The sequence below is a fragment of the Pantherophis guttatus genome, chromosome 10 (assembly GCF_059756535.1).
Source record: "Pantherophis guttatus breed Tessera chromosome 10, ASM5975653v1, whole genome shotgun sequence".
NCBI classification, from domain to species: Eukaryota; Metazoa; Chordata; class Lepidosauria; order Squamata; family Colubridae; genus Pantherophis; species Pantherophis guttatus.
Genome location: NC_142072.1, coordinates 3743032 through 3768133, shown reverse-complemented (window position 1 = coordinate 3768133; position 25102 = coordinate 3743032). Strand labels below are relative to the sequence as shown.

Here is a 25102-nt window from a genome sequence, read left to right as displayed (position 1 = left end):
ACCGGGGGGGGGAGGGGGGCGACCGAAAGAGGATGTCGAATGTGCCGATAGGGGAAACGGACTGAACCCAAAAAAAAAAAACCCCCAACCGCCTGACTCTGACGAAAAGCTCACGCTTTCTCAGCTCACTTTCCCAAGGCTACGTAGGGAGCGGAGGGGGGAAAGAGGAGGGAGGATTTTTTAAAAAAAAAATAAATGACTGACGCATGCGCCTTGCTCGTCTCCCGGCTCATTGGTCTAAAGTCATAGATTTGGTGGTCCTCCTGTGGCCAGAGAGGACTTAAATTTAAGCCATTGGCCTAAAAGGAAGAGCTTAAAGTGTTTCCGGGCAAAAGAGGTCACGAGCCGTTTTTCCTCATCGTTATCCCGTCGGTTTCTCGTCGCTTCAGGAGGAGCGAATTTGAGCCTGTCATGAGGAGTTAATCCCAACCAGGCCGGTGCAAGTTAGTTCACGTTAATTAAGGAATTTTTACGGGAATTGTTAGTTTCCTGGGCCAAGGGGAGGTGGTTAGGGTTAGGTACCCCAACCAAATAATTACATTATTTAGGCCGCCTTGACCTGCTAGGCCTTTAATCCCGTCCGGCTCTTGATTTTCGGCTCGAAGTCTGCGATAACCCCAGGAAAGAAACCGAACCAGGATTTAAAAAAAAACCATTGTTAGCTCAGAAAACGGTCTTAAAAAAAAAAAAAAAACAGGTTTTCTTAGATAGGAAATCAGAGTCTTCTGGGGGGGGCAAAAAAAACCCCACAAACAAACCAGGATTTGCTTTTATGGGTTATTAACTTTTTGTTAACCTGGAAGGCTTGATGCGTCAACAAATCATGGTTAACAACAAGCCTTGGTTTATCGCCACATGAGAAGTATAGCCTCCATCTGGCTATCATCAGCTTCCTTTTGATGACCCCCCTCCCCTATAATCCCTTGCATTGGGGTGGAGTCTGGGCAACTGAATGGAGTTAGCAGAGTGTTTTAATGGCCGGATGTTCTTCCTGTCACCAATGCGGAGTTTTGTTCAGCATTCATGTACCCAGAGAAATATCTGCCTCTACCTAGGATCGAACTCACAGCTTCCTGATTGTGAGGCCAGAGCTCCACCTCTAAGTCACTGCACCACTCTAGCCTCCATCTAGATAGGCGTATTGTATATTATTGAATATGGGACATGATGGCTCAGTGGATAAGACGCTGAGCTTGTCAATGGAAAGGTCGGCAGTTCAGCGGTTTGAGTCCCTAGTGCTACGTAACTGGGTGAGCTCCTGTTCCTTGTCCCAGCTTCTGCCAACCTAGCAGTTCGAAAGCAGATAAAAAAGGCAAGTAGAAAAATAGGGACCATCTTTGGTGGGAAGGTAACAGCGCTCCGTGCGCCTTTGGCGTTGAGTCATGCCGGGCACATGACCCTGGAGATGTCTTCGGACAGTGCTGGCTCTTCAGCTTTGAAATGGAGATGAGCACCGCCCCCTAGAGTCGGGAACGACTAGCACATATGTGCCAGGGGAACCTTTACCTTTTTATATTAATGAATAAGCCACAGGTGGCTGGGTTCACCCAACTTACTCAGTTGTGAACTAGAACGTGGTTTGTTTGATTTAACAGGATGTCTAAGGGTGTTTTTGATTTGCTAGGTTGATTTGTGTTAAAATGTTGATGTTTCTCAACTATCAAATTTGAGGAAACCCACCATTCCTGGGCAATGTGTTACGAACCACAGAGGTCCTACTATGGCAATACATAGGTTTGTTACACATTGCAAAGCCAGGAATGGTGGGTTTCCTCAAATTTCCTACAACAGTCGGAGGCCCTGATGTTAGGATGATGTTAGGATGGGTTCAAGAAAACTGGTTCCTGTTAGATTCCATTTCCTTTCTGACCAGAGAGCAATAATCTGGGGAAACCCATCACTCTATGCCGCCTTCTAAGGCCCCATGGGATTGCAGCCAAAATGATGGGTAAGAAACTGCATGCAATTGGAAGACTGGATTGCTCTGCCCCTTAAGAAACTTATGTGCCAAATATTTGCCTTCATAATTCTGATTAAAACAACATTTTGACTGGAAAAACTCTCCAAAGCTACGAAGCGGATGTAAATACAGAAAACAAAATATTATTGAATGATCATTTCACGGATACCTTTCTCTTGAAAGATACCTTGCTCTTATTTTCAGCATGTCTTAATTTTGACCTGGGCTCTATTACTGTGATAGGCTTGATAAATATTTCATTTATTTTTCATCTGATGGCTGTCATGTCTATAAGAATATCTAGATACTCGTTAATACGGGACAGGTAATTTCATGCGTCCCAGTTGTTTTGAGCTACAGCTCCCATAGTCCCTGCTAGCTGAAAGTGATAAAGAGTTAGAGTGGTTGTTGACCGATTGTTGCATTACAAGGTGGCAGGCACAAATGATCGTTGCTCACTCATGAGATTAATTGCAATGGCCTTGCTGTTTTCAACAGTGGCCTGCAGAATGTGGCCCTTGTGGGAAGATACCATTGTAAAAACCTAGAGCTCTTGCTGATTAACAGAGTTGGAAGGGACCTTGTAGATCATCTAGGCCAACCCCCCCCTCCCGCCCAAGCAGGAGACCCTACACCATTTCTAACAAATGGCAGTTCAAGAAAAGTCCCAAGTGATGAAGCTCCCACAACTTCCGAAGGCAACTTCTGTTCCATTGGTTGATTGTTCTCACTGTCAGAAAATTTCTCCTTATTTCTAGGTTGAATCTCTCCTTGTTCAGTTTCTGTCCACTATTCCATGTCTGGCCTTCAGGTGCCTTGGAGAATAGCTTGTCCCCCTTCATCTTTGGGGCAGCCCCTCAAATATTGGAAGACTGCTATCCTGTCTCCCCTGGTCCTTCTCTTCACTAGACCAGCCATGCCCAGTTTCTGTAACCTTCATCTGTTTTAGTCTCCAGTCCCCTAATCATCCTGGTTGCTCTCCTCTGCACTTTTTCTAGAGTCTCCACATCTTTTTTTATAGTGTGGTGACCAAAACTGGATGCAGTATTCTAGGTGTGTTCTTACTAAGGCTTTATAGAGCGGTATTAATACCTCAATTGATCTTGATTGTATCTCTCTGTTAATGTAATTTAGGATTGCATTGGCTCTTTTGACTACCATTGAACACTGTTGGCTCACATTTAACTTAGGTTGTCCACTAAGACTCCAAGATCCCTCTCAGAGTTACTGCTATTAAGCCTGATTTCACCCAGTCTATACATGTACTTTTGGTTTTCCTTGCCTAAGTGTAGGACTCTACACTGAATTTCATTTTGTTAGATAGGGCCCAGCGTTCAAGTCTGTCGACATCTATCTGGATCTTGAGCCTATCTTAGCTATTCCTGCCAGCTTAGTATCATCTGCAAATTTGGTCTTTGGAAATAAATTAATTCCATAGGGGAAGATACTATTTAGCTCCTTGTCTGCAGTAATCTTGTACTGACCCTCCCATCCTTTTGCAATAATTCGTGAAATGCCTTTGACAGGCCCAACTTTATTGTCCATCGTCACTTTTACTGAGACCTTCTCCCACCCCACCTAGTTTTAATACTGAGAAAAGACCATCCTGTGCACTTTGGCTTCTAGCGGCACCCGCATCCTTCCACCACCATGTCTTGGTAGGTCTTGAGGACGACCATATCGTTCTGGTCTAGGTAAAGCATAGCAATGGGGCTGAGCTCCGTAGGGACACAGCACGCCTTGGGCACTTTGGAGTTCACCGAGTTCAGGATGGTCTGCACCACAGCATGGCTGGAAGAGTTCATGTGGTCGGCCAGCGGGAAGCGACAGTCCCCCGAGCAGTAGAAAGCATGGTAGCCACTAGGAGCAATGATCCAGTCGTTCCACCCCACCGCCTTGAAATCCACAAAGAGGCGGTGCCTTTTGCACCTGGCGCTGCTTTTCGTCTTCGGCCTCAGGCCCTTGTGCTTCCTGGTGGAGGCCGGGACTTTAGTCGCTCCTCTGCCTCTAACGGGGCGACTTCTGCTTTGCCTTTTTCTGTGGGTCAGAGGTTGCCCTCTTTGGTCATGGCTGTAGGTTACCAGTAAAGGTCTTTCGAGAGTCCACTGAGCTTCCTCTTGGCCGGGAGAGCGCCTTGCACGGAGGGGAATCTGTTGGCGCGGAAGATCTTGGCTGCGGTTCGAAGGCTGCACCTCGACCAGAAGCCCCAGGTTATGCTTCCGTTCTCTTGCTTTCTGGAAAGCAGCCGTCACATCAAAACTCACCCATTTGGGCTGGCTGGGCGTCACAAATTTGCACGTGAGGAGCCTGCTCTTGTTTGGAGCCACCGGTGGGGGATCCACGGCGTGGTAAATGTGGATGTATAAACCCTGGCTTTCCTTAGGGGTGTGATAGAGGCGCAACTCAAGGGCAGTCAGCTCCTCCTCCAAGGGCAGCACGGTGAGGTTGAACAGGAAGTAGAACGAATTTCCTGCGCCTTCAGAGACACGAGCCGAATCCTCTAAATGTGGGAAAAATGAGCAGAAGTAAAGAAAAATTGGGACGGACAATTTGAATCAGAAACCTGCTTTTCGGGGCCCCGAAAGCCCTACTAAGCAGGTATATACAAAAAAGTATGAAGGCTATTGCTTAACGCATTGTAAGCCGCCCTGAGTCTCCGGAAAACGGTGGCATATAAATCAAACCAATAAATAAATAAACGTTCCCCTGCCATAAGGGGAAGGTTGATTTGAGTAGCTAGGATGGGATCCAAAGCCAATTATATTTAAGCCTCGATGCTTTTGCCTTAAGAAGAAACGAAAGTTTTGGAGCAAGCTCAGAACACAACATTTACTTTTATGGCTATCGTGTTAGACCGGCCACTTCCTCCTGTGGTTTTAAAACAACAACCACACACGCTCTCTCTTCTCTGAACTGGAGAACATTTTAGCTGCTGAAATTGGCAGTCAACCAATCTTTGGGGAGACCATTGCTTTCCTTGGTCCATAGATGGCACCAGAATCCAAATTAATGACTTTTAGTCCAGTTCTCACCTCGGCAGTGAAAGCAAAAAAACGCTCACCCCACCCCACTCCCCCTGTTTTCGAGAATAAACAGCAACAACAAAATACAGCGACTTCCATAGATAACTGTTGGGGAAGCTAAAATGTCTGTGGAAATGTTCAGTCATTCAGGTCCTGGTTGCCCCAAAGGTGCTTTTTCAAAAGGCCGCTGGGCTTTGTTTTTCCTCTTGGGGAAGCGCTTAGGCATTTGGCTGATTGATACCACGTGAAGTATTACCGACCGCTACTAGTAAGGCCACACCTGGAATACTGCAACCAATTTTGGTCGCCATTCTACCAAAAAAGATGTCGAGACTTTGGAAAAAGGTCAGAGAAGAGCAACTAAGATGATCAAAGGCCTGGAGACTTGAAACACATAGGAAGAACGGCTGCAGGATTTGAGTTTGGCTAGTCTAGAGAAAAGGAGAATTGGGGGTGACACGATAGCAGTATTCCAGTATTTGAGGGGCTGCCACAAAGAGGAGAGGGTGAAATTACTCTCCAAAGTACCAGAGGGCAGGACAAGAAACAATGGATGGAAACGAATCAAGGAGAGAAGCAACCTGGAATTAAGGAGAAACTTCCTAACAGGACAATTAGCCAGTGGAACAGCTTGCCACCAGAAGTTGGGGGCGCTCCATCACTGGAGGTTTTTAAGAGTCTAGACTAAACAGTCACTTATCTAAAATGGTATAAGTCAGAGGTCTTCAAACGTGGCTGCTTTAAGACTTGTGGACTTCAACTCCCAGAATTCTCCAGCCAGCATAGCTGGCTGGAGAATTCTGGGAGTTGAAGTCCACAAGTCTTAAAGCTGCCAAGTTTGGGGACCCCTGGTATAAGTTCTCCTGCTTGAGTAGGGGGCTGAACTAGAAGACTTCCAAGATCCCTTCCAGCTCATTCATTCTATTAAATCTAATTTTGGATCGTGAGGTTTGGTGAGTCTGCCACGGAATATTTAAAAGAGTCAGAAGAAGTCAGGCTGAAGGTCTGCCTAGCTTGGCTCTCTCTGTTTTCCTGGCTGCAGATTCTTAAGAAGGATCTGTCTCTTAAAGCTTTTGGCCTGGAGGTAGCTGGTGATTCGCCCCTGGGATCTTTAGCATGCCAAGTTGGGTTCTATCCATTGAGCTAAGTCCATCCCACTTAAGCAGCCCCATTGGCTTGTGATATTTGTGGCTATCTACCCATCGGCTCATTTTCTCAAGAGTTTTATACGTGCTGCTTCCTGCCACCACCTTAATCTTTGATCCACGGTTCCCAAAGAGACCTAGCCTTTCTTTCCCCGCTCCACCCTCGGCCCCGATTAAGGAGGGGAATGGAGCAAGGGTCTCACCAACATGATGGAAGGCGCGCACTGTGTTGGCTGCTGCTGCTCGGCCTTCCAGGAAGGGTTGCTCGGTGTCCTTCGGAGAGGCTGGAAGCTGTCTCGAGGAAAATCGGTATAAATCCAGCAGGTACTGGGGGACCAGCAGTTTGGGTTTGGGGTCCGGCCGCCTTTGCAAGCCCAGCCGTTTCAACAGAACGGTTTGGAAGGTTTGGATGGGAAGCTGCTCCGGGACGGGTTTGCTTGTGGGCTCAGCAGTGCCTGGCGATGCCATCTGGAGGCTCTTGGATGCCCAGAAGGCAAGAGGTACAAGTAAAATCACCCAAACAGGCAAGTTACCAGAAACCATTGTGGAACTGGAGATGTTGGGGCAGGTGAGGGAGGAGAGAGAGAGAGAGAGAGAGAGAATGATGGATAAATATAGCATAACCTTTATTGTAACTTTTTTTCTGTGAACTCGCTGGCACACATTAAAAAATGAAATTCTCTGTGCCCACTTCTCAAAAGAAAATATATAGAATTTTTTATTGGCCAGGTGTGATTGGGCACACAAGGAATTTGTTTCCTGTGCAGAAGCTCACAGTGTACATACAAACAGTAAAACAGTAGTGGCCAAAATTGTGAAAACCTTTTGGGGAAAGTGTATTTTCTAAAACTAGCCAATAACACCACTTTTTTTTTTTTTTGAGTAGTACCCTAAAATTATATATCAATGGAAAGATAATTTAATCAAGAATGTAATGCAATAACTCTTATGAAGGATTTGCTATTAGAATAGCAGTTACACTATAAAGAAGAGAAGTGAAACACGTAGAAAAAATGAGATATACAAAAATGATCACCATAGGAAAAAAACGAGATATACAAAAATGATCCCCATGTCAGTTAATCCTTCGTTGGGTAACCTTTAGCATGAATGACGGCCTTACAACGTCTTCCCATGGAGTGAACCAAGTCTTTGAGTTCTGCAGCTGTTATAATATGAAACCAAGATTGAAGCATGGCTTCTGTTAACTGGGTTTTATTGCTGGGTTCCAGTTTCTTTAGTCGGCTCCATAGATTTTCAATTGGGTTAAGAAGGTCTGGGCTATTCCCAGGCCACTCCAGCAGTGGAATAGGATTATCTTGAAACTCCCCCCCAAAAAAGTGGTGTTATTAGCCATCAAACCTCAAAAATACGCTTTCCCCAAAAGGTTTCCACAAGGTCATAGATCAGTTAGGTATATAACAACACCCACAAAAATACCTGTCACCTGTACAAGGATTCTTCAACTTACAACAGTTTGTTTGGTGGCTGTTCGTAATTACAACGGCAATGGGAAAAAATGTGATTTAGGACCATTTTTCACACATAGGACCATTGCAGCCTCTCCAGAGTGACGTGATCAATATTTAGACACCTGGCAACCGGCTCCCTTTTCTGAACAGCTGCAGTGTCCTGGGTTCACGTGATCCCCTTTTGGGACCTTCTGACAAAACAAAAAAAATCAACAGGGAAGCCAGATCCATTTAACAACCTGTGTTACTAATTGAGCAATTGCAGTGATTCGCTCAACGACTGCGGCAAGGAAGGTCGTAAAATGGAACCAAACTCAATTTGATCCCTGTCTCGCATAGCAATAGAAATTGTTGTAAGTTGAGGACTGGTTGTACTACTCCCAAACGCCAGCTAAGTAGAAAAGGAGCATTGTTTTTGTAGTCCTTCCTTTTTGCCTACCAGCCCCCTACCCTGAAGGAGGACTTACTTGCAAAAGTTGAAGTTCTCGGCAAGAATCCATGTTCCTTTCCACACTTAATGGCCTTCCCTTCTCCGCTTGCTCTTCAAGGTTTATCCCAGCTCTTCTGGGTCCCCCATAGCAGGAAACCCACTTGGAGACCTCAGGGGCAGAGCAAGTCTCCTTGGCATTCCCCGTCCACCTTCCTGCCTCGTCCTCTTCAAGTGAGAGAAAGCAGGTCCCGGCAGTCGCTCAGATTGCCTGGGCTGTGCCCACCCTGCCGGTGGAGGTGCCGGTCTCCCTGCTCTCAGGATGTGAGGTCAGCCAGGCGAGTGGCCGGAGCCAGAACAAACAAGTGGTTGAAAGTTGTCGCTTCTTTTGCACTCTGCAGTAACACCACAGCGGCTCTTTGGCCACTGCTGGAGAAGCCCCGTGTGCCGTCTGTTGGGCCCAGATGTGGAAGAAGATCTGTTTCCCAGATAGCCTCAAACACAGAAGGGAGCTAACTGCCCCTTTTCCCACAATCCCCCTTGGGCAAATATTCAGAAGGCCTTGCTAACACTGCGCCGTATTCAGATGTCATCGTGTGAACTTGTGTTCGGGCTCATTCTGCAAAGCCCTTGTACTTTAGCCCCCATGGCCTAGATCAGTGATGGCTAACCTTTTTGCCATCGCGTGCCAGGAGGAGGGATCACTCACGTGCATGCCTGCACCCATAATTCTATGCGCCCTGCCCCTGTGCATCCACGTAGACCTCCCCCTCACCTCACTCCTGACATGCAATGGCCCAGTAGGCCTGTTTTTCTCTCTTACCTAGCTCCAGAGCCTTACCAGCAGCCTGGGGAGGGCGAAAACAGCCTTCCCTACCCCACCCCCACCCCCCGGAGCTCCTCTGGAGGCTCTGGAGGCTGGGGACAGCAAAAAACGGGCCTTCCAGTCCCACCGGAAGTTGGGACTTAGGGTGGGCCCAGAAGGCCCAAAAATCAGCTGGCCAGTGCATGCATGCGTGCCCACTGATATGGCTACATGTGCCACTTGTGGCACGCGTGCCATAGATTCGCCATCATGGGCCTAGATCAGTGTTTCCCAAGCTTGACCCTTTGAAGATGTATGGACTTCAACTCCCAGAATTCCTCAACCAGGCTTTCTGGTTGGGGAATTCTGGGAATTGAAGTCCATGCATCTTAAAATAGCCAAGTTTGGGAAACACTGGCCTAGATTATGACCCAAAATGAGGATTCTGGTAGTGAAACATTTCTTAAAGCAGTGCATAGACCAGTGTTTCGCAACCTTTTTGCAACTTTAAGGTGGGTGGACTTCAACTCCCAGAATTCCCCAACTTCCAAGTGGAAGAAGAGGACCTTGAGGTCCTCGGTGCTCTCTATGCATGGTGGTTTTCCTTGCAGACGTTTCATTGCCCAACTGGGTTACATCACCAGTGCTATGTTTACAGGATTTACAGAGCGCAAGCCCCACATCCTTCAAGCACGGATGATGTTACCTAGTTTGGTAATGAAACGTCTGCAAGAAAACAAGCTTAGAGAGCACCGAGGATCCCCACCGTCGTCCTCCTCTCCTCCTCCACTACACAAATCCCATTTGTTTCTTGCACTGATGACGTTCCCAAGCTCGGTAATGAGATGTCCGCAAGAAAGCCACCAAGCTTGGAGAGCACCATGGATCTCCCTATATGGGCTTTTGTCACATATATCTAGCAGCCCTTGTCCTCTGTCCCTGGATGGGTCTCTCCCGTTAGCCCTGCGGAGCGACCCCCAAATCAACGCCGCCTTTTATGTCGAAACCCACGGCTGTTTCTTTAACGTTGGTCCATCGCGGGTCACATTCCATCAGAAGCCCACATCGCAACCCGAGCCAGCCTCGCCAAAAAAAAAAGAATAATAATAACCCTCCCCTACACACACCCTGGCCCCATGCCCAGGAGTGCAGCAGGTCCGAGCCGGGTTCTTATCAGGCCGGTTGGAGAGGGCTTCCAGCGGCCAGGAACTTCCTCTCCTGCCAGACAACACACTCAGAGAATGAGCCGTCTGTGGAAAGAGCGCATAAACAAGGGCATAAACAGAAGAGGAATACCAGAGGCCTTCAGCCAGCGCAAGCCGTTTGGAACAAACACACCACGCAGGAATGTTGTCTGACCAGAGACTGGGGAGCGGGGGGGGGGGTTGTCTCCCCTGAGACTTAAACCTGGAGCTTTTCGTCCCAGAAACCCGGCTGTGTCTCAAAGCAAAAGCTGGAAAATATTTTGCTCGCGCATAACGGGCCTACGTGATATTTCCCGGTGCCTGTGGGTTCAGCCAGGCCTGCTGTTGTTCAGCCACATCTCCAGAGGGTCAACGGAACAGAGGGAGGTCACTCTAGCTCAACTGCCCCTCAGGGCTGAATTACGGCGCCAGGAGTGCTTAACTCCCTTTTGGGATAATTTTCTGGACATGAAAACCCATTAATTATCCTTTAGCCCAGGGCAAGCTTTAACTTTATAATTATCCTTTAGCTTAGGGGAAGAGTTCCTCAGCCCAGCAAAGCTCTACAGATGTTTTCGGTGGCAAGCCAGGTCCAATTTGAAATGTTTGTTTTTCTTTGTTTTGTTTGTTTTTTATTAAATTTATATATGAATTATAATATATTTTATATATATGTGTGTGTGTGTATATATATATACATACATATATATATATATATACATATATATATATATATATATATATACACACACACATACATACATATATATATATATACACATACATACATATTTATATATATATACAATTTATTTATTTATTTTACTTTAGATTTATATACCGCCCTTCTCCCTAGGGACTCAGGGCGGTGTACAGCCAAGTAAAAACACACAAATACATAATACATAGATTAAGAACAGATTAAAAGGAAATATCTCAATTTGGCCCAAAATTTAAAAAGACAAACAAATTTAAAATCATTTAAAAGGATTTGTTAGGCCAGCCCGGCTTGTTGAAAAAGGAAAGTTTTAAGGGAACGGCGGAAGGCACGAAGGTCTTGGATTCTCCTTATCTCTGGGGGCAGTTGATTCCAGAGAGTGGGAGCCCCCACAGAGAAGGCCCTCCCCCTGGGGGTCACCAGCCTGCATTGCTTGGCTGATGGCACCCCGAGGAGGCCCTCTCTGTGGGAGCGCATATATATATTAAATTTATAAATGAAAGAATTCCCAAGTTGGTTAGAGCAGAGTGGACCGTTTTGTATATGTCAGGGTGGATTTGATTTAAATCAAGTCGATTTAAATCACAGTCTAAATCAGAGGTCTTCAAACTTGGCAGCGTTAAGACTTGTGGACTTCAACTCCCAGAATTCTCCAGCCAGCTACAACTGTTGCGTGGACACACGGTTAAAATTCGGAAGCTTGGCAACTGACTCGTATTTATGACGGTTGCAGTGTCCCGGGGTCATGTGATTCCCCTTTGGCGACTTTCTGACAAAGTCAGTGGGGAAGCCAGATTCACTTAACAACAGTGTTACTAACTTTGCAGTGCTTCGCTTAACAACTATGGCAAGAAAGGTCGTAAAATGAGGCAAAACTCAAGAACTGTCTCGCTTAGCAACAGAAATTTTGGGCTCAATTGTGGTCATCAGTCAAGCTGTTTCAAGCCCTCTGCTCCTTAAATAGAGAGAGTTGGTCCTTTGATGGGCCGGATTGTCGTCATTTTGTGTCTTGGTGACAACTAAGGCCTTGCAATCCCAAATTCTGTAGAAGATGGAGAAAGTTGGAGAAGACACGGCTCTGGTCAAACATTAAAGCTCAGGCTGGGGCGTTTAATGTAAAAGACTCTTTAGTCTACATGTGAACCCTGGTGGCGCAGTGGTTAGAATGCAGCATTGCAGGCTAACTCTGCCGAACTGCCAGCAGTTCGATCCTGACTGGCTCGAGGTTGACTCGGCCTTTGGTCCTCCCGAGGTGGGTAAAATGAGGACCCCAGATTGTTGAGGGCAACAGGCTGTCTCTGTAAAACCTTGAGCGCTCTTGCTATCGTCGTCGTTTTTTTCCCACCCAAATTGCCGTCCCGCTTTCCCTCGGAGACCGCCGTTGTCCTTGGCCGCTGCTCGCTTTCTCCCGTTTACTGTGGAAAACATCCTCTCTGCCGATGACCTGGGCTTGGCTGCCTGCCGGAGGGGATGTTGGCACAGCAAGGAAGCGTCAACTTGGTGCCGCCACCATCCAGAGTTGGAAAATAGGCCGTCCTTGTGCAGCTGCACTTCCTGTTTACAAGGCCGTCGGCCTAGGTTAACTCTGTGGTGCCCAGCAGATTGCAGAGAGGATGAGCTGGACGGGCAAGGCAGGATTGCCAGCTAGACCAATTTTTTTTTTAAAAAGTTAGACAAACAGACAAACTCTACATTTCTAAACTACCCAACTATGGAGATTCTCAGTCGTCCAGGTCACGGCTGTCCCAAAAGTGCTTTTTCAAAAGGGAACTGGACTTCTTGAAGACATTCCACTTCTCATCCAAGAAGCTTCTTCAGTTCTGACTGAATGGTGGAGAATGGAAGGATTTTTATTCCTTGCAGTCCTCTGGTCGTTAGCGCTCTTTCTGAGAGTCACTGAGGCCACTTAGAGGTTTATCTGTGCCCTCAGGGTTACCTGAATCCTGTAGTTTGCAATTTTTTCCCCCTGGAAACCTTTTCATACTCCCTACACCTCCTTCAAATGACGAGTATGAAAGGATTTCCAGAAAAAAAAATGGCAGACTACAGGATTCGGGTGACGCCGAGGGCACAGGTAAACCTCCAAGCGGCCTCAAAGACTCTCCGAAAGAGAGCTAAATGATATGCAAGGAATATAAATCCTTCCATCCTCCACCATTCAATCAGAACTGAAGAAGCTTCTCGAACGAGGAGCAAAATGTCTTCTGGCAAAACAAGGAAGTCCAGTTGCCATTGAAAGAAAGCACTTTTAGGATACCCATCTCCTTCAAGGAGGGATTCCCAGATTCCTTAACCACAAAGAACAAGGATTTAGAAGAAATGCATATTTTGACATATCTGGATTTTGAGCCCAAATCCATACACTTAAGTATATGTTGACGGTCTAGGTTTTTAACCATCTGTTCACTTAATGCAGAGGTGTCCAACCTTGACAACTTTAAATCTTGTGGACTTCAACTTCCAGAATTCCCCAGCCGGCTATGCCATGCATGTCCGACTGGGGAATTCTGGGAGTTGGAAGCCCACGAGTTGTCAGGGTTCCAAGTAACATACCCACAGCAATCAAAACTCCGAGGCAGGTATATTCCTCAAAGAATAGTTTTACTGGATATGTCATATTGGCACAAGTAGGTGAAAACCGACTCCCTGATTAAAAGTTTTCCCTCAACCCCAATCAATCAGTCACATCGTCCAATCCCAAGGCGCTGTCTGGTTGCTTTGTAACATTTACTCCTCCTTTCCTGGGCCTGGTGTGAGGATGTCCTTGGTTCCCAAGAGAAAGTATTTTATTTTGACCAGTGTTATTCAACCGGTTCTATCCGGTTCGGGCAAACTGGTAGCGGCGGCTGCAAGAGGCTCCGCCCACCCGCCCGGACGTCATCATGTTTTGCTTTTGACGCTCTGAGCATGTGCGGAAGGATCGCTCATGCACACACGCTCACATTTGCGAACCGGTAGCAAAGGCCACCTCTGATTTTTGACTACAAAACCCCAACTATCTCTTAATCCCCTCCCCCCCCCCCACTCCCTATCCCTCAGCTCTAGTGTGGCAACACTGAAGCTCCAAGATGGCTTCAATCCAGTCAGCTTCAGAGTTGACGCAAGTCTTAAAAGTTGCCGAGGTCGGAGACACCCCCCCCTCGCCCCCAGATCTAAAACATCTGGAGGGCATCAGTTCCCGTTGCTTACGACCTTTAGTTCCGAATGAAGTTGCATTATCTTCTTTTTTTCCTTTCTTTTTAAGCAGGGATCGACAATGACGGTGCCCGTGGCTGTCCTGCGCCTACCCCGTGGACCCAATGGGTCAAGCCGCGGTTTTGATCCCAACTCCCCTCGTTTCCAGGCTCTGGGGCCCGGCAGCCTGCCTTCCAGCGCGTACAAGGACCCGGCTAACCTGGAGCAGGAGCAAGAAGCACGAGTCGCCCTGCGGGAACGCTACTTACGCAGCCTCTTGGCCATGGCTGGCCAGCCGGTGAACTTCGCCATGTACGAGAAGGTGGACGTCACGGCCTTATTCAGAGCCTCGGACATCGACATCCTGAACTTCCAGGTTTCTCAGCTTCAGACCCCTCTGGGGATTCAGAGGGAAGCCCTCCTGCGTTGCTCGGACATTATCGCGTATTCCTTCGAAGTCTGAAGGGCGACCTGCTTTGCAAAGGAGAGCCTCGGATTATGGCAGAGACTCAAGACTTGCGTCCGGTCACTTTTTTTGTTTTTGAGTCGCAGCTCTTAAAATAAATTTCGACATCCACAGCCAACGAAGCCACCTGGATTTCTCTGCAAGATCGGAGCAGCTACCTCAGAAAGGGGAGGCTGCAAGAGCTCAGCATATTCATCTGTAGGTAGTCCTCGGCTTACGACCGGGTTATTCAGTGAACCGTCAAAATTATGAGAGATTCCGAAAAAGGGTCTTAAGGATTTGGTTTTCAAGTTTTTGTTTTTTTTAAAAAATTTGATTTATAAGCCGCCCTTCTCCGGAGACTCAGGGCGGCTTACAATGCGTTAAGCAATAGCCTTCATCCTTTTTGTATATTTATACAAAGTCAGCTTATTGCCCCCACAAACTGGGTCCTCATTTCACCTACCTTAGAAAGGATGGAAGGCTGAGTCAACCTTGAGCCTGGTAAGATTCAAACCTGCAGTGATTGTAGACAGCTGGTGTTAAATTACAGTGCTTTTAGTCTGCTGAGCCACCAGGCTGAGTTTGAATGTTCCCCCCCTCGGTGGTCACATCGATCATTGTGGGCGCTCGGCAACCAGCCCGCAGTCACAAGACTACAATTTACAACATTTTTGTCTGAAAATTTTTGTCTTTGCTTTTTAGCTTCTGGCGAAAAATCTCCTCATAGCAAACAACAGGTTTGTTTTACGGCCGCCTGCCTGCCTCACTTCACAAGTACCACCAAAAAAGGGTAGTAAAATTAGGTCCAGTCATGTGGTTGGCCCCCTCATGACCACCAAAACCTACAACCATAATCCCGAGCCTCAATTATGGCCGTAACTCGAGGACTACCTGTACTTCCGATAACAGGTCCTCGGACTTACGACCCCAATTGAGCCCAAGATTCCTGTTGTCGAGTGAGACATTTCTTAATTATTGAGTTTGGTTCCGTTTCATGATTTTCTTGTCGTTAAGTGAATTGCTGCAGGTGTTAAGAGTTAGTCACACAGGTTAAGTGAATCTGGCTTCCCCATTGACTTCGCTTGTCAGGTCGCAAAAGGGGATTACGTGACACACCACCAACCCTGGGGACACTGCAACCGTCGTAAATGAGTCAGCTGCAGAGCGTCAGAATTTTGATCACATGACCACAGGGAGGCTGCAAGAGTCACAAGGGTGGAAAACGGTCGTCAGTCACTTTTTCCACTGCCATTGTAACTTCGAACGTTCACTAAACAAACTGTTGTAAGTCGAGGACTACCTATGGTTTGGGGAGGGGCAGGAGTATAAAACACACTTTTTTTTTTCCATTCTAATCGAAAGACACCTGCAGGAGGAGCTTTCCTTCATATGCTTCGAAACCAGGCAAGGAAATGTCCCCCGTTTGTGCTGTTTTTTTTTTTTAACACACGTACAACTAGAGCGGAGATGTCAAACTCGACTTCATTGAGGGCCGCATCAGGGTTGTATTTGACCTGTGGGGGGCGTGACCAGCTCGACGTATCTCATGTTGGGGGGCGCCTGTGGTGGCCCAAGTGCTCTGCCATCAAAAATGGATCCCCGAGCTCCGTTTTCGGCTGCGATGGCCTCCTTGCAACCCTCTGCCGGTGAAAACGGAGCTCAGGAGGCTGCACGCGGCCTTCCCGAGCTCCGTTTTCGCTGGCAGAGGCACCGTGGGCCAATCCTTCACTGCTTCCAGGGCAACACCGCGGGCAAGATCTAACACACACACACACACCCCGTGGGCTGGATCTGGCCCCCAGGGTGTGAGTTTTGACACCCCTGAACTAGAGACAGGGAGGGCAGCATCACAGAGCTAACTTTTTTCAAACTTTTTTATTTTTCTGGCAAAAACAAAAACAGCAATGTACAGCATTAATTACACAGCAGGGTTAACGTGAGCCCCCTCCCCGGTGGGGATGGGGGTGACGGGGTGGAGTGGGGGGGAGTCAGCAGGGCGAGAAGTCAGTAGCGTGGCCTTGCGCCCGGGAATTCGTCCTAGTGGCGGTAGTGAGGGCTCCGGGATCGTGACCGCGAGTGCCTGCGAAGAACAAAGACATGAAGTGGAAGTGGAAAACTTGGCGGGGAACAAACAACAATAGGACTCCTGCTTTAGGGGCACGTTCCCCTTTTTTTGCTATTCAGACACACAAAATAGCCCATCAAGGGCTTTGGTGGGGGGGGGGACGTATTTCTGCTCTTAAGTGGGCTTTTCCCCAACTTGGGGCCTTTTAAGTAGAGCAGGGGTGAAGGAACTATGGCCCTTTTAGGACCTGGGAGTTGAAGTCCACAGGTCCTAAAAGGGCCGTAGTTCCCCCACCCCTGAAATAAAGCAAATGAGAGGGGGAAAAAACTGGCCTTCTGTGTTTTATAGGCTAACACCCCCACACACACAAATTCAGCTTTGGGGTGCCTCTTGGATGCATCACATCGGCCACTGTGCGACTAATGCTGGACCAGATGGGGCCTTTGGAGGTTTTAATTTGCATTTTCCCCCCCTAAGTAAAGTATTGAATCCCTTTTGGATTGTTAGAGGTATAGAAGTGCGTTTAAAACAACAAATTTGGCTTGATTCAGCAGAATTCTTGCATCCAAAACGAAGCCCCGGGTACTTCACGTCCAATTACTCCTCCTCCAATGGCTGATAAAACATTCATTTCCAAAGTTTGCCAGTTTCAACGTGGCGTCTATGTATTCCTTCATTCTGCCCCATAGTTTGCCCCTTTACCAACCAAGTAGGTAAAAAGCAGGCCCTACCTTCTGGACGAGCTGTATTCTCGACCTGAAAAGCAAATACAAATAATATAACCTCTGCCTGGGAGACTCTGGGCCAATCACCAGGAGACAGTGAGTTCTAGTCCCACTTTAGGCATGAAAGCCATCTGGGTCACTGGGCCAATCACCAGGAGACAGTGAGTTCTAGTCCCGCCTTAGGCATGAAAGCAACTGGGTGACTTCAGGCCAATCACCAGGAGACAGTGAGTTCTAGTCCCACCATAGGCATGAAACCCATCTGGATGATTTTGGGCCAATCACCAGGAGACAGTGAGTTCTAGTCCCACTTTAGGCATGAAAGCAACTGGGTGACTTTGGGCCAATCACCAGGAGACAGTGAGTTCTAGTCCCGCCATAGCCATGAAAGCCAGCTGGGAGACTTCAGGCCAATCACCAGGACACGGTGAGTTCTAGTCCCACTTTAGGCATGAAAGCAACTGGGTGACTTTGGGCCAATCACCAGGAGACGGTGAGTTCTAGTCCCACCTTAGGCATGAAAGCCATCTGGGTGACTGGGCCAATCACCAGGAGACGGTGAGTTCTAGTCCCACTTTAGGCATGAAAGCAACTGGGTGACTTCAGGCCAATCACCAGGAGACGGTGAGTTCTAGTCCCGCCATAGCCATGAAAGCCAGCTGGGAGACTTCAGGCCAATCACCAGGAGACGGTGAGTTCTAGTCCCACTTTAGGCATGAAAGCCATCTGGGTGACTTTGGGCCAATCACCAGGAGACGGTGAGTTCTAGTCCCACCTATGAATGCTAGTTGGGTGACTTTGCGCCAGTCACTCTCGGCTCAACCCACATCACAGGGTTGTTGCTGGGAAAATAGGAGGAGGAAGGTACGTTGGATACGTTTGCTGCCTTATTTGTAAAAACAGTAAAGGTGGGATACAAAGAAACAAAACTTCCTTTAGAAAACAGGTAGCAAAATATTCTAAGTCATGACGGTTGCAAATCAGGTCACCCATGTGACAGACCTGATTTTACAACCTTTCTGTGGCGGCCCTTAGTTGAATGCTGCAATAGTTAAAACCCTGGACTGTTTCTCTGGGGGCGACGACCCCAAATAAATACTGGTTTTCAGCAATTGTAAAATGAGGTCAGGATGCTGCAAACAGCTGTTAATGGGCATTAGTTAAGCCCACCCCCTTACATCTGATCATGTGAGAACATGGCTGTAGGAATGTTGAAACGGGGCGGTACCTCTAGTCTAGGGCTCCCCAACCCCTGGTCCGTGAACCGGCAGCGGTCCATGGCATGCCAAAAACTGGTCCATGCAAACAAGCGAAACTCCATCCATGGGATGCAGCCAGCAGAGGCAACCACACGCCTTCTGGGCCACGGCAAAACCTCTCTCCACACAACCAAAGGTTGGGGGCCACTGGTCTAGCCCATCGTAACTGTGAAGGGTCACTAAGCAACGAGTTGTAAGTCGAAGACTACTGGTGGAAACTCATGGCACCCTTGGGGCAACCCTCTCTTCCGCACTTACCGTATTTTTCGGACTATAAGACGCACTTTTTGGTCTCCCAAAAGGGGGTGAAAAAAACCTCAAAAATGGGCTGAAAAAAAGCCTTGAAAATGGACCAAAAAAAGCCTTGAAAACAGGCTGAAAAGAGCCCCAAAAACGGGCCAAAAAAAGCCCCGAAACAAGGGAAGCCAAAAATTTTTTTTCTTTTGTTTTCCTTTTCTAAATTTACATGCGACTTATAGTCAGGTGCGTCTTATAGTCCAAAGAATACGGTATACGCCACCATGCTTGGCTCCAGCCTCATTCTCCACCAAGGCGCATGGAATGTACCACTTGGCTGAAGCGTAACCACTTGAGTCTGGCACAACCTGTTCCCAATTTCAAACGTTTTGGACTTTTGTAACACTTACTGTAGCGCGGAGAAGGAGAGCGGCTGTGGCGGCTGTACTGTCGCTCCCACTCTTCCCGCTCCTTCTCCCGCCGTTCCCGCTCCCTGCAGAGAAGAAAAACGGGAGATCAGCAGGGATGAGACACCCGGCACCGCACCGCACCGCCACCCCACCACAAGGACGGGAAAATCCAAGCAATTACTTCATCCGGATCTTCCGAGCCATGGCACGCAACTCATCCTCGCGTTCCTGGAAGGAAAGATGGGACATCGAATCAGCCCAAGGATGAAAGCTACATCAGCACATCTTCATTAGCAACCAACAGTGCTGTTTTCTACAGGCAGTCTCTGACTTATGGCCGGTTGCTTAGCATTACAATGGACCACCACCTGCACTACTTGTGACCCGGTTTCAAAGTCCTGACAGCCTCCTCCTCCTCCTTCTTCTCCTTCCCCTTCCCCTTGTGATCACTAGGAGAGAAGCAACCTAGAACGAAGGAGAAATTTCCTGATAGAACAATTAACCAGTGGAACAGCTTGCCACCAGAAGGTGTGGGTGCCCCAACACTGGAAGTTCTTAAAGAAGAGACTGGACATCCCATTTGTCTGAAATGGTATAGGGCCTCCTGCTTGAGAAGGGGGTTGGACTAGAAGACCTCCAAGGTCCCTCCCAACTCTGTGATTCTGTTATAACCTGATCCCAATGTTGGGTCCTTGGCAACCAGCTCCCATTTATGCCATTTGTGGTCACATGAGATTTGTGACCTGTTTTTTGGCCAAAACCCGGTGTTTATTTCCCATTTCTGATAAAAAGCATCCATTGGTGGTATAGTGGTACCTTGGTACTCAACTACTTTGAAACTCAATGAAATTTGGGACTCAATGCGATTTGACAAGAAAATTGAGTCCTTGTACTCATCATTTGTTTAGTACTCGATGCACAAGCTAGAATTTGTCGGTGTTGGCTGCCTTGTGACTCACTATATTATTCCTTATGGGGAAAATTTATTTGGTCGTTTTTGGTACTCACCGCACCTCCCGGAACCAATTAACAATGAGTACCAAGGTACCCCAGTACAGGTAGTCCTCAATTTATGACCACAATTGAGCCCAAAATTTCTGTGGTTAAGTGAGACATTTGTTAAGTAAAGTTTGCCCCATTTTACGACCTTCCCTGCCACAGTCGTTAAGTGAACCACTGCAGTTGATAAGTTAGTACCCGGTTGCTAAATAAATCCAGCTTCCCCCATTGTTCATCACTTTGAACAGTCACAAAATAAACCCTCATAACTCGAGGACTGCCTGCATTCACTGCCGCGGAAGTCATAAAATTGGGCACGGCCACCTGATGACCCAAACTTCACCATCGGCCTTGATTTATGGCCATAATTCCGGGCTGGATGGCGGTCGTTAAGTAGTCGAGGGCTACCTGCAGTTAGGGGACCTTACAATTGTGACCCCTGCTTAGTTCAGCTACTGCCCTGGGCCGATCGGTCGTCCTCCTGCTCACCTGCCTTTCATGTTCCTGCTGCATCATCTTCTCCTGGGCTGCTTTCTTGTCTGCTTTGACTGAAGAGAGGCAGAGCAGAAAAGTGAGTAGGGGGGCAGGTGAGAGTAGGGCAGACGAGAAAAGAGAAGGGGAGAGGGCAGTGGTGGAATTCAAAATTTTTTACTACTGGTTCTGTGAGCGTGGTGTGGCTTGGTGGGCATGGCAGGGGAAGGATATTGCAAAATCCTCATTCTCTCCCCACTCCTGAGGAAAGGATATTGCAAAATCTCCATTCCCTCCCTACTCCTGGGGAAAAGATATTGCAAAATCCCCATTCCCTCCCCACTCCTGGGGGAAGGATACTGCAAAATCCCCATTCTCTTCCCACTCCTGGGGAAGGATATTGCAAAATCTCCATTCCCTCCCCACTCCTGGGGAAAAGATATTGCAAAATCCCCATTCCCTCCCCACTCCTGGGGAAAAGATATTGCAAAATCTCCATTCCCTCCCTACTCCTGGGGGAAGGATACTGCAAAATCCCCATTCCCTCCCCACTCCAGGAGAAGGATACTGCAAAATCTCCATTCCCACCCCACTCTGGGGCCAGCCAGAGGTGGTATTTGCCGGTTCTCCGAACTGCTCAAAATTTCTGCTACCGGTTCTCCAGGACCTGTCAGAACCTGCTGGATTTCATCCCTGGGAGAGGGGATCCCCTGGATCAGATCGGTCCCGACCGCTGCCTTGCGCCCAAACCCCGAAGATGCTTACACTGCCGGTTAAGCGCCTTCTGCATACGCAGCTTCAGTTTCTCCTGCGGAGTCAGCTTTGGCTATAAGCAGAAGCAAACAGAAAGGTATTAAAACGTTTGGCCCAGGGCCTGAGCTCCTCCGTCCATTTGGGGGGGGAAGGCATAGGTGGAGAAAGGCGAAGGGGCTCCTATAAATAAAGTGTTATTGTAATTTGAGTGAGGGGTGGGGGGAAAAGAAGTGAACGACGAGACAGCCATTCACTGGGATATACGAGAATGAAAAGCCTGTGTTTTGAGTTCCGAGGGACTGCTGACTACCTACGCCCCAGCAGGAGGGGAGATCCTATCTTCCCCGCTCAAAGGATCCGCAAAGAACCAACTAAAGTCTTCTGTGAAAAGAAGGACCGGGGTGACATGATAGCAGCTCTTTTAATATTTGAGGGGCTGCCCCAAAGAAGATTCGGGCGAACTTATTTACCAAAGCACCTGAAGGCAGGACAAGGAGCAATGGATGGAAATTAAGCGAGCAGAGAAGCAACCCTTAGAACTAGGGAGAAATTTCTCGACAGTGAGAACAATTAAGCAGTGGGACAAATTGCCTTTGGAAGTGGTGGTTGCTCCATCACTGGAGGCTTTTAAGAAGAGACTGGACAGCCATTTGTCAGAACTCGTATAGGTCTCCTGGGAGAGCAGGGGGTTGGACTAGATGCCCGCCAAGGTCCCTTCCTTGTCACTGTGACTAGCAAAAAATCAGAGCTTGAAGGAATTAAAAAAAAAAAAAAAGGCAGCTTATTTCAGGGAAGCTAAAAAGAAGGAACAGCACAGGGCGAGCAACTCCAGGATTCAAAATGCAAAAACTCACTAAGTGACAAGACAAAAGGCTCCCCCGGACACCCAAACACAATAACTACACATACACAACAGCACTGATTCAAGAGCTCGTTTTCAAGCCATAACTGTGTTGCAAAAGATTTGTTTAAAAGAAAAATTAGGATTACAACACGCTAATAGCAAACACCGCCAATTCCCCTTCTGGAGATCTGAACAAGAATCAGAATTATCAGCCTTTTTTAAAAATAATAATAATAATAATAATAATCCAAGCCCTTTTGGCTTTCCTGATTTCAACATATCTGCAATTCTTCCCGGAATCAGAGAGGCTTTTCAATCTTGTTTGTACAGGGCAGGATTCCAAAACAGCCATGTTTTTTTTCTTTTCAGACATTTTTTTTCCTGTCCTGTCTGCAGCCCTGAGACTCACGTTAACATTTCCGTCTTCCGCAGGGATCAAAGCAACATCTCCCCCCACCTCCCTCCCGCAACCAGGAATTTGGCACCGAATGGATACCCAACTTTTAAAATCCATCTTCCGAAGCTGCCTCAAACCATTAGCTGGACCGATCCTAGCCATTTTGGGAGCTGCGACTCGACAGACCTGGAATATCCTCAACTAGGACATTCCAGAGCAGGGGTCTCCAACCTTGGCAACTTGAAGACTGGTGGACTTCAACTCCCAGAATTCCTCAGCCAGCAAAGCTGGCTGAGGAATTCTGGGAGTTGAAGTCCACCAGTCTTCAAGTTGCCAAGGTTGGAGACCCCTGCTCCAGAGGATACGATCTTTCTCACCTAATCCGGGGGAAACACGTACCAAATCAACAGGGCGATGCAGGGAGCCCTTCGCTTACGACCAAAATTGACCCCAAAATTTCTAGTGACCAAGTCAGACGTTTGTGACGTGGATTTTGCCCCCTTTTACGACCACGTTTGTTAAGGGAATCGCTGCAATTGGTAAGTTAGTAAGACGGTTGTGAAGTGGCTTTCCCACTGAGTTTGCGGACTTTGGGGGGGGGGTGTTTCGAGGGTTTTTTCGGCCCGTTTTGGGGGCTTTTTTTCAGCCTTTGAGGCTTTTTTCTGGCCTGTTTTCAAGGCTTTTGGGGGGGGAGGGGGGTTGGCCAATTTTCGAGGCTTTTTTCAGCCTGTTTTCAGGGCTTTTTTGACCTGTTTTTTTAGGCTTTTTTCAGCCCATTTTTTCGGAAAAAATGGGTTGAAAAAACCCTCAAAAGTGGGCTGAAAAAACCCTCAAAAACGGGCCAACCGCCCCCAAAAGCCTCAAAAACGGGCCAAAAAAAGCCCCCCCCAAAAAAGGGAGGCCAAAACCTTTTTTTTCCTTTTCTAAATTTAGTTACGTCTTCTAGTCACGTGCATCTTATAGTCTGAAAAATACGGTACATACATACATACAGCCACCTGGTACCAAGTGATCTTGGAAAAAAGTAAAAATAAAATAAAAATACAATAAATAAATAAAATAATAAAAAAATAAAATAAAATAAAATAAAATAATAAAATATAAAATAAAATAATAAATAAAATAAAATAATAAATAAAATAAAATAATAAAATAAAATAAAATAAAATAAAATAAAATCTACCTCCTGGTGCCAAGTGATCTTGGAAAAAAAGTTTTTTTAAAAAGTAAAGAAATAACGAACAAATAATTGCTGCCACCCGTTGCAAAATGACCTGGGGGTGGCGGGTGGGAAGCAGGACGTTGATCTCCTCTAAGGAGCTATTTAAAGGAGACCAGAAGCCTCCGGATTAGACAGCGTTGATTTCCAGAGGCCTTAAATGACCGCTCTTGTCATAGCCCCCGCGTGTCCGTCCGTCCCCCACAACTGACTCTACAAATTTAACTCAGGTCGATAAATGGGAGGATTTGGACTTTGACTTGAAAAGCCTCCCCCTTGCAAGACAGAAGTCAATTCGCCTCTTGTGGGAGGAGAGGAGCCTTGCTTGCCAAGTCTTCCCAAAACACCCACAGCCGGCTGACGGTCGGTCACAAACCTTTTCCTTGGCAGCCAAAGACCGAAACACTGGGAGAGCATTAAGTCCCCGCAGCAGTTTGGGTTGGCAGCAATGGGCACCAGACTGAAAGTAAGAAAAGTCCACCTGCCACCGAACAGGGTGGATTTGATTTAAATCAAGTCGATTTAAATCACGATTTAAATCATGATTTAAATCACTTCCCTGTTTCCCTGAAAATAAGACCCAACTGGAAAATAAGTCCTAGCAAAATTTTTCAGGATGCTCGTAATATAAACCCTACCCCCCAAAATAAGCCCCAGGTCTGTCAGCCACATGGATGCATTTAGTACCGTATTTCCCCCAAAATAAGACCTAAGCAGAAAATAAGCCCTAATGCGCCTTTTGGAGCAAAAATTAATATAAGACCCGGGATTATTTTCAGGGAAATACGGTAGTAAAAAGGCTTGATTTAAATCAACTCGATTTAAATCATCATTTTTAAAGAGCAACTGCCATCTCTGTCCCGCAGCGGCTCCTCCTCGGACTCCTGCTGTTGACTCACCGACAGTCCCAATTTTGCAGAATATACAGAACTAAGCTCCGTTTCATGCCGAATAAACTAAATTATGAATGTTATCTTAAATAGAAAACTATCTTTAGGTAGACTTTTTACTCCAAAAGCATTTTATTAAAATAAATTTGATAAAAAAAATCTAAAAAATCCAGATTTAATTTTTTTTTTAAATCCAATTTTTTTTTAAATCGATTTTTATCCACCCTGCCACCAAGCCAGTCAAACAAAAGGTGGCTAAAATGTGGCTACTTCTCCCCACTAACCGCAGCTGAAAAAGGACAGGTTGGGACTCATTCAGAATCAGCAATTCAAGCCAGCCTGCCTGTACAGGTACTCCTCGACTTACGTCCGCAATTGAGCAGCTGAATTTCGGTTGCCGAGCAAGAGAAGCTAAGGGAGCTTAACTCCAACTTTATGACTTTTCTTGCCGCCGCTGTTAAGCGAATCGGCGCAGCT

General features: G+C 47.1%; 3 protein-coding genes across 10 annotated transcripts in view; 1 reads left to right on the top strand and 2 right to left on the bottom strand.

Moving 5' to 3' along the window:
- The first annotated feature begins 306 nt into the window (after nt 1–306).
- On the top strand, nt 307–14492 carry GEMIN7 (gem nuclear organelle associated protein 7). 4 transcript variants are annotated; one of them, XM_034438050.3, is made up of 2 exons: nt 307–443; nt 13982–14492. In XM_034438050.3, the coding sequence occupies exon 2, from the start codon at nt 13991–13993 to the stop codon at nt 14369–14371; it is 381 nt and encodes a 126-aa protein (XP_034293941.2). In that variant the 5' UTR covers nt 307–443; nt 13982–13990; the 3' UTR covers nt 14372–14492. The 4 variants fall into 4 exon arrangements, with proteins under 4 accessions (XP_034293941.2, XP_034293942.2, XP_034293943.2 ...); XM_034438051.3 differs by having other exon boundaries at nt 331–443; nt 13979–14492; XM_034438052.3 differs by having other exon boundaries at nt 338–433.
- Nucleotides 3475–9937, bottom strand: LOC117677687 (bone morphogenetic protein 2-like). Of its 2 annotated transcripts, XM_034438049.3 has the most exons (3): nt 8068–8339; nt 6332–6678; nt 3475–4460 (listed from the first exon to the last, which is right to left on the bottom strand). In XM_034438049.3, the coding sequence occupies exons 2-3, from the start codon at nt 6669–6671 to the stop codon at nt 3583–3585; spliced, it is 1218 nt and encodes a 405-aa protein (XP_034293940.2). In that variant the 5' UTR covers nt 6672–6678; nt 8068–8339; the 3' UTR covers nt 3475–3582. The 2 variants fall into 2 exon arrangements, with proteins under 2 accessions (XP_034293940.2, XP_087732389.1); XM_087876263.1 differs by having other exon boundaries at nt 6332–9937.
- Nucleotides 14493–16212: 1720 nt separating the features above from the next.
- The window catches only part of CLASRP (CLK4 associating serine/arginine rich protein), a 30638-nt gene continuing 21748 nt past the window's right edge, over nt 16213–25102 (bottom strand). For all 4 annotated transcript variants that reach the window (XR_015729441.1, XR_009623091.2, XM_060693836.2 and 1 more), the window contains exons 17-22: nt 21288–21348; nt 20541–20599; nt 19234–19280; nt 19053–19135; nt 17153–17177; nt 16213–16436 (exon numbers count right to left, since the gene is read on the bottom strand). Coding sequence is in view for 2 of the 4 variants with exons in the window: in XM_060693836.2 (XP_060549819.1) it covers nt 16394–16436; nt 17153–17177; nt 19053–19135; nt 19234–19280; nt 20541–20599; nt 21288–21348 (318 nt within the window). In the remaining 2 variants the exon portion in view is untranslated. The remainder of the gene's footprint in view (nt 16437–17152; nt 17178–19052; nt 19136–19233; nt 19281–20540; nt 20600–21287; nt 21349–25102) is intronic.

Bases quoted from the DNA above. Each gene is read 5' to 3' on its own strand.
- GEMIN7 (XM_087876265.1), top strand. From the start codon at position 12,174: ATGACCTGGGCTTGGCTGCCTGCCGGAGGGGATGTTGGCACAGCAAGG. The intron at 12,303-13,981 runs GTCGGCCTAGGT...CTTTTTAAGCAG, and splicing joins CACTTCCTGTTTACAAGGCC to GGATCGACAATGACGGTGCC.
- LOC117677687 (XM_087876263.1), bottom strand. From the start codon at position 6,749: ATGCTATATTTATCCATCATTCTCTCTCTCTCTCTCTCTCTCTCCTCC. The intron at 4,461-6,331 runs GTGAGACCCTTG...TCCCACATTTAG, and splicing joins GCGCGCCTTCCATCATGTTG to AGGATTCGGCTCGTGTCTCT.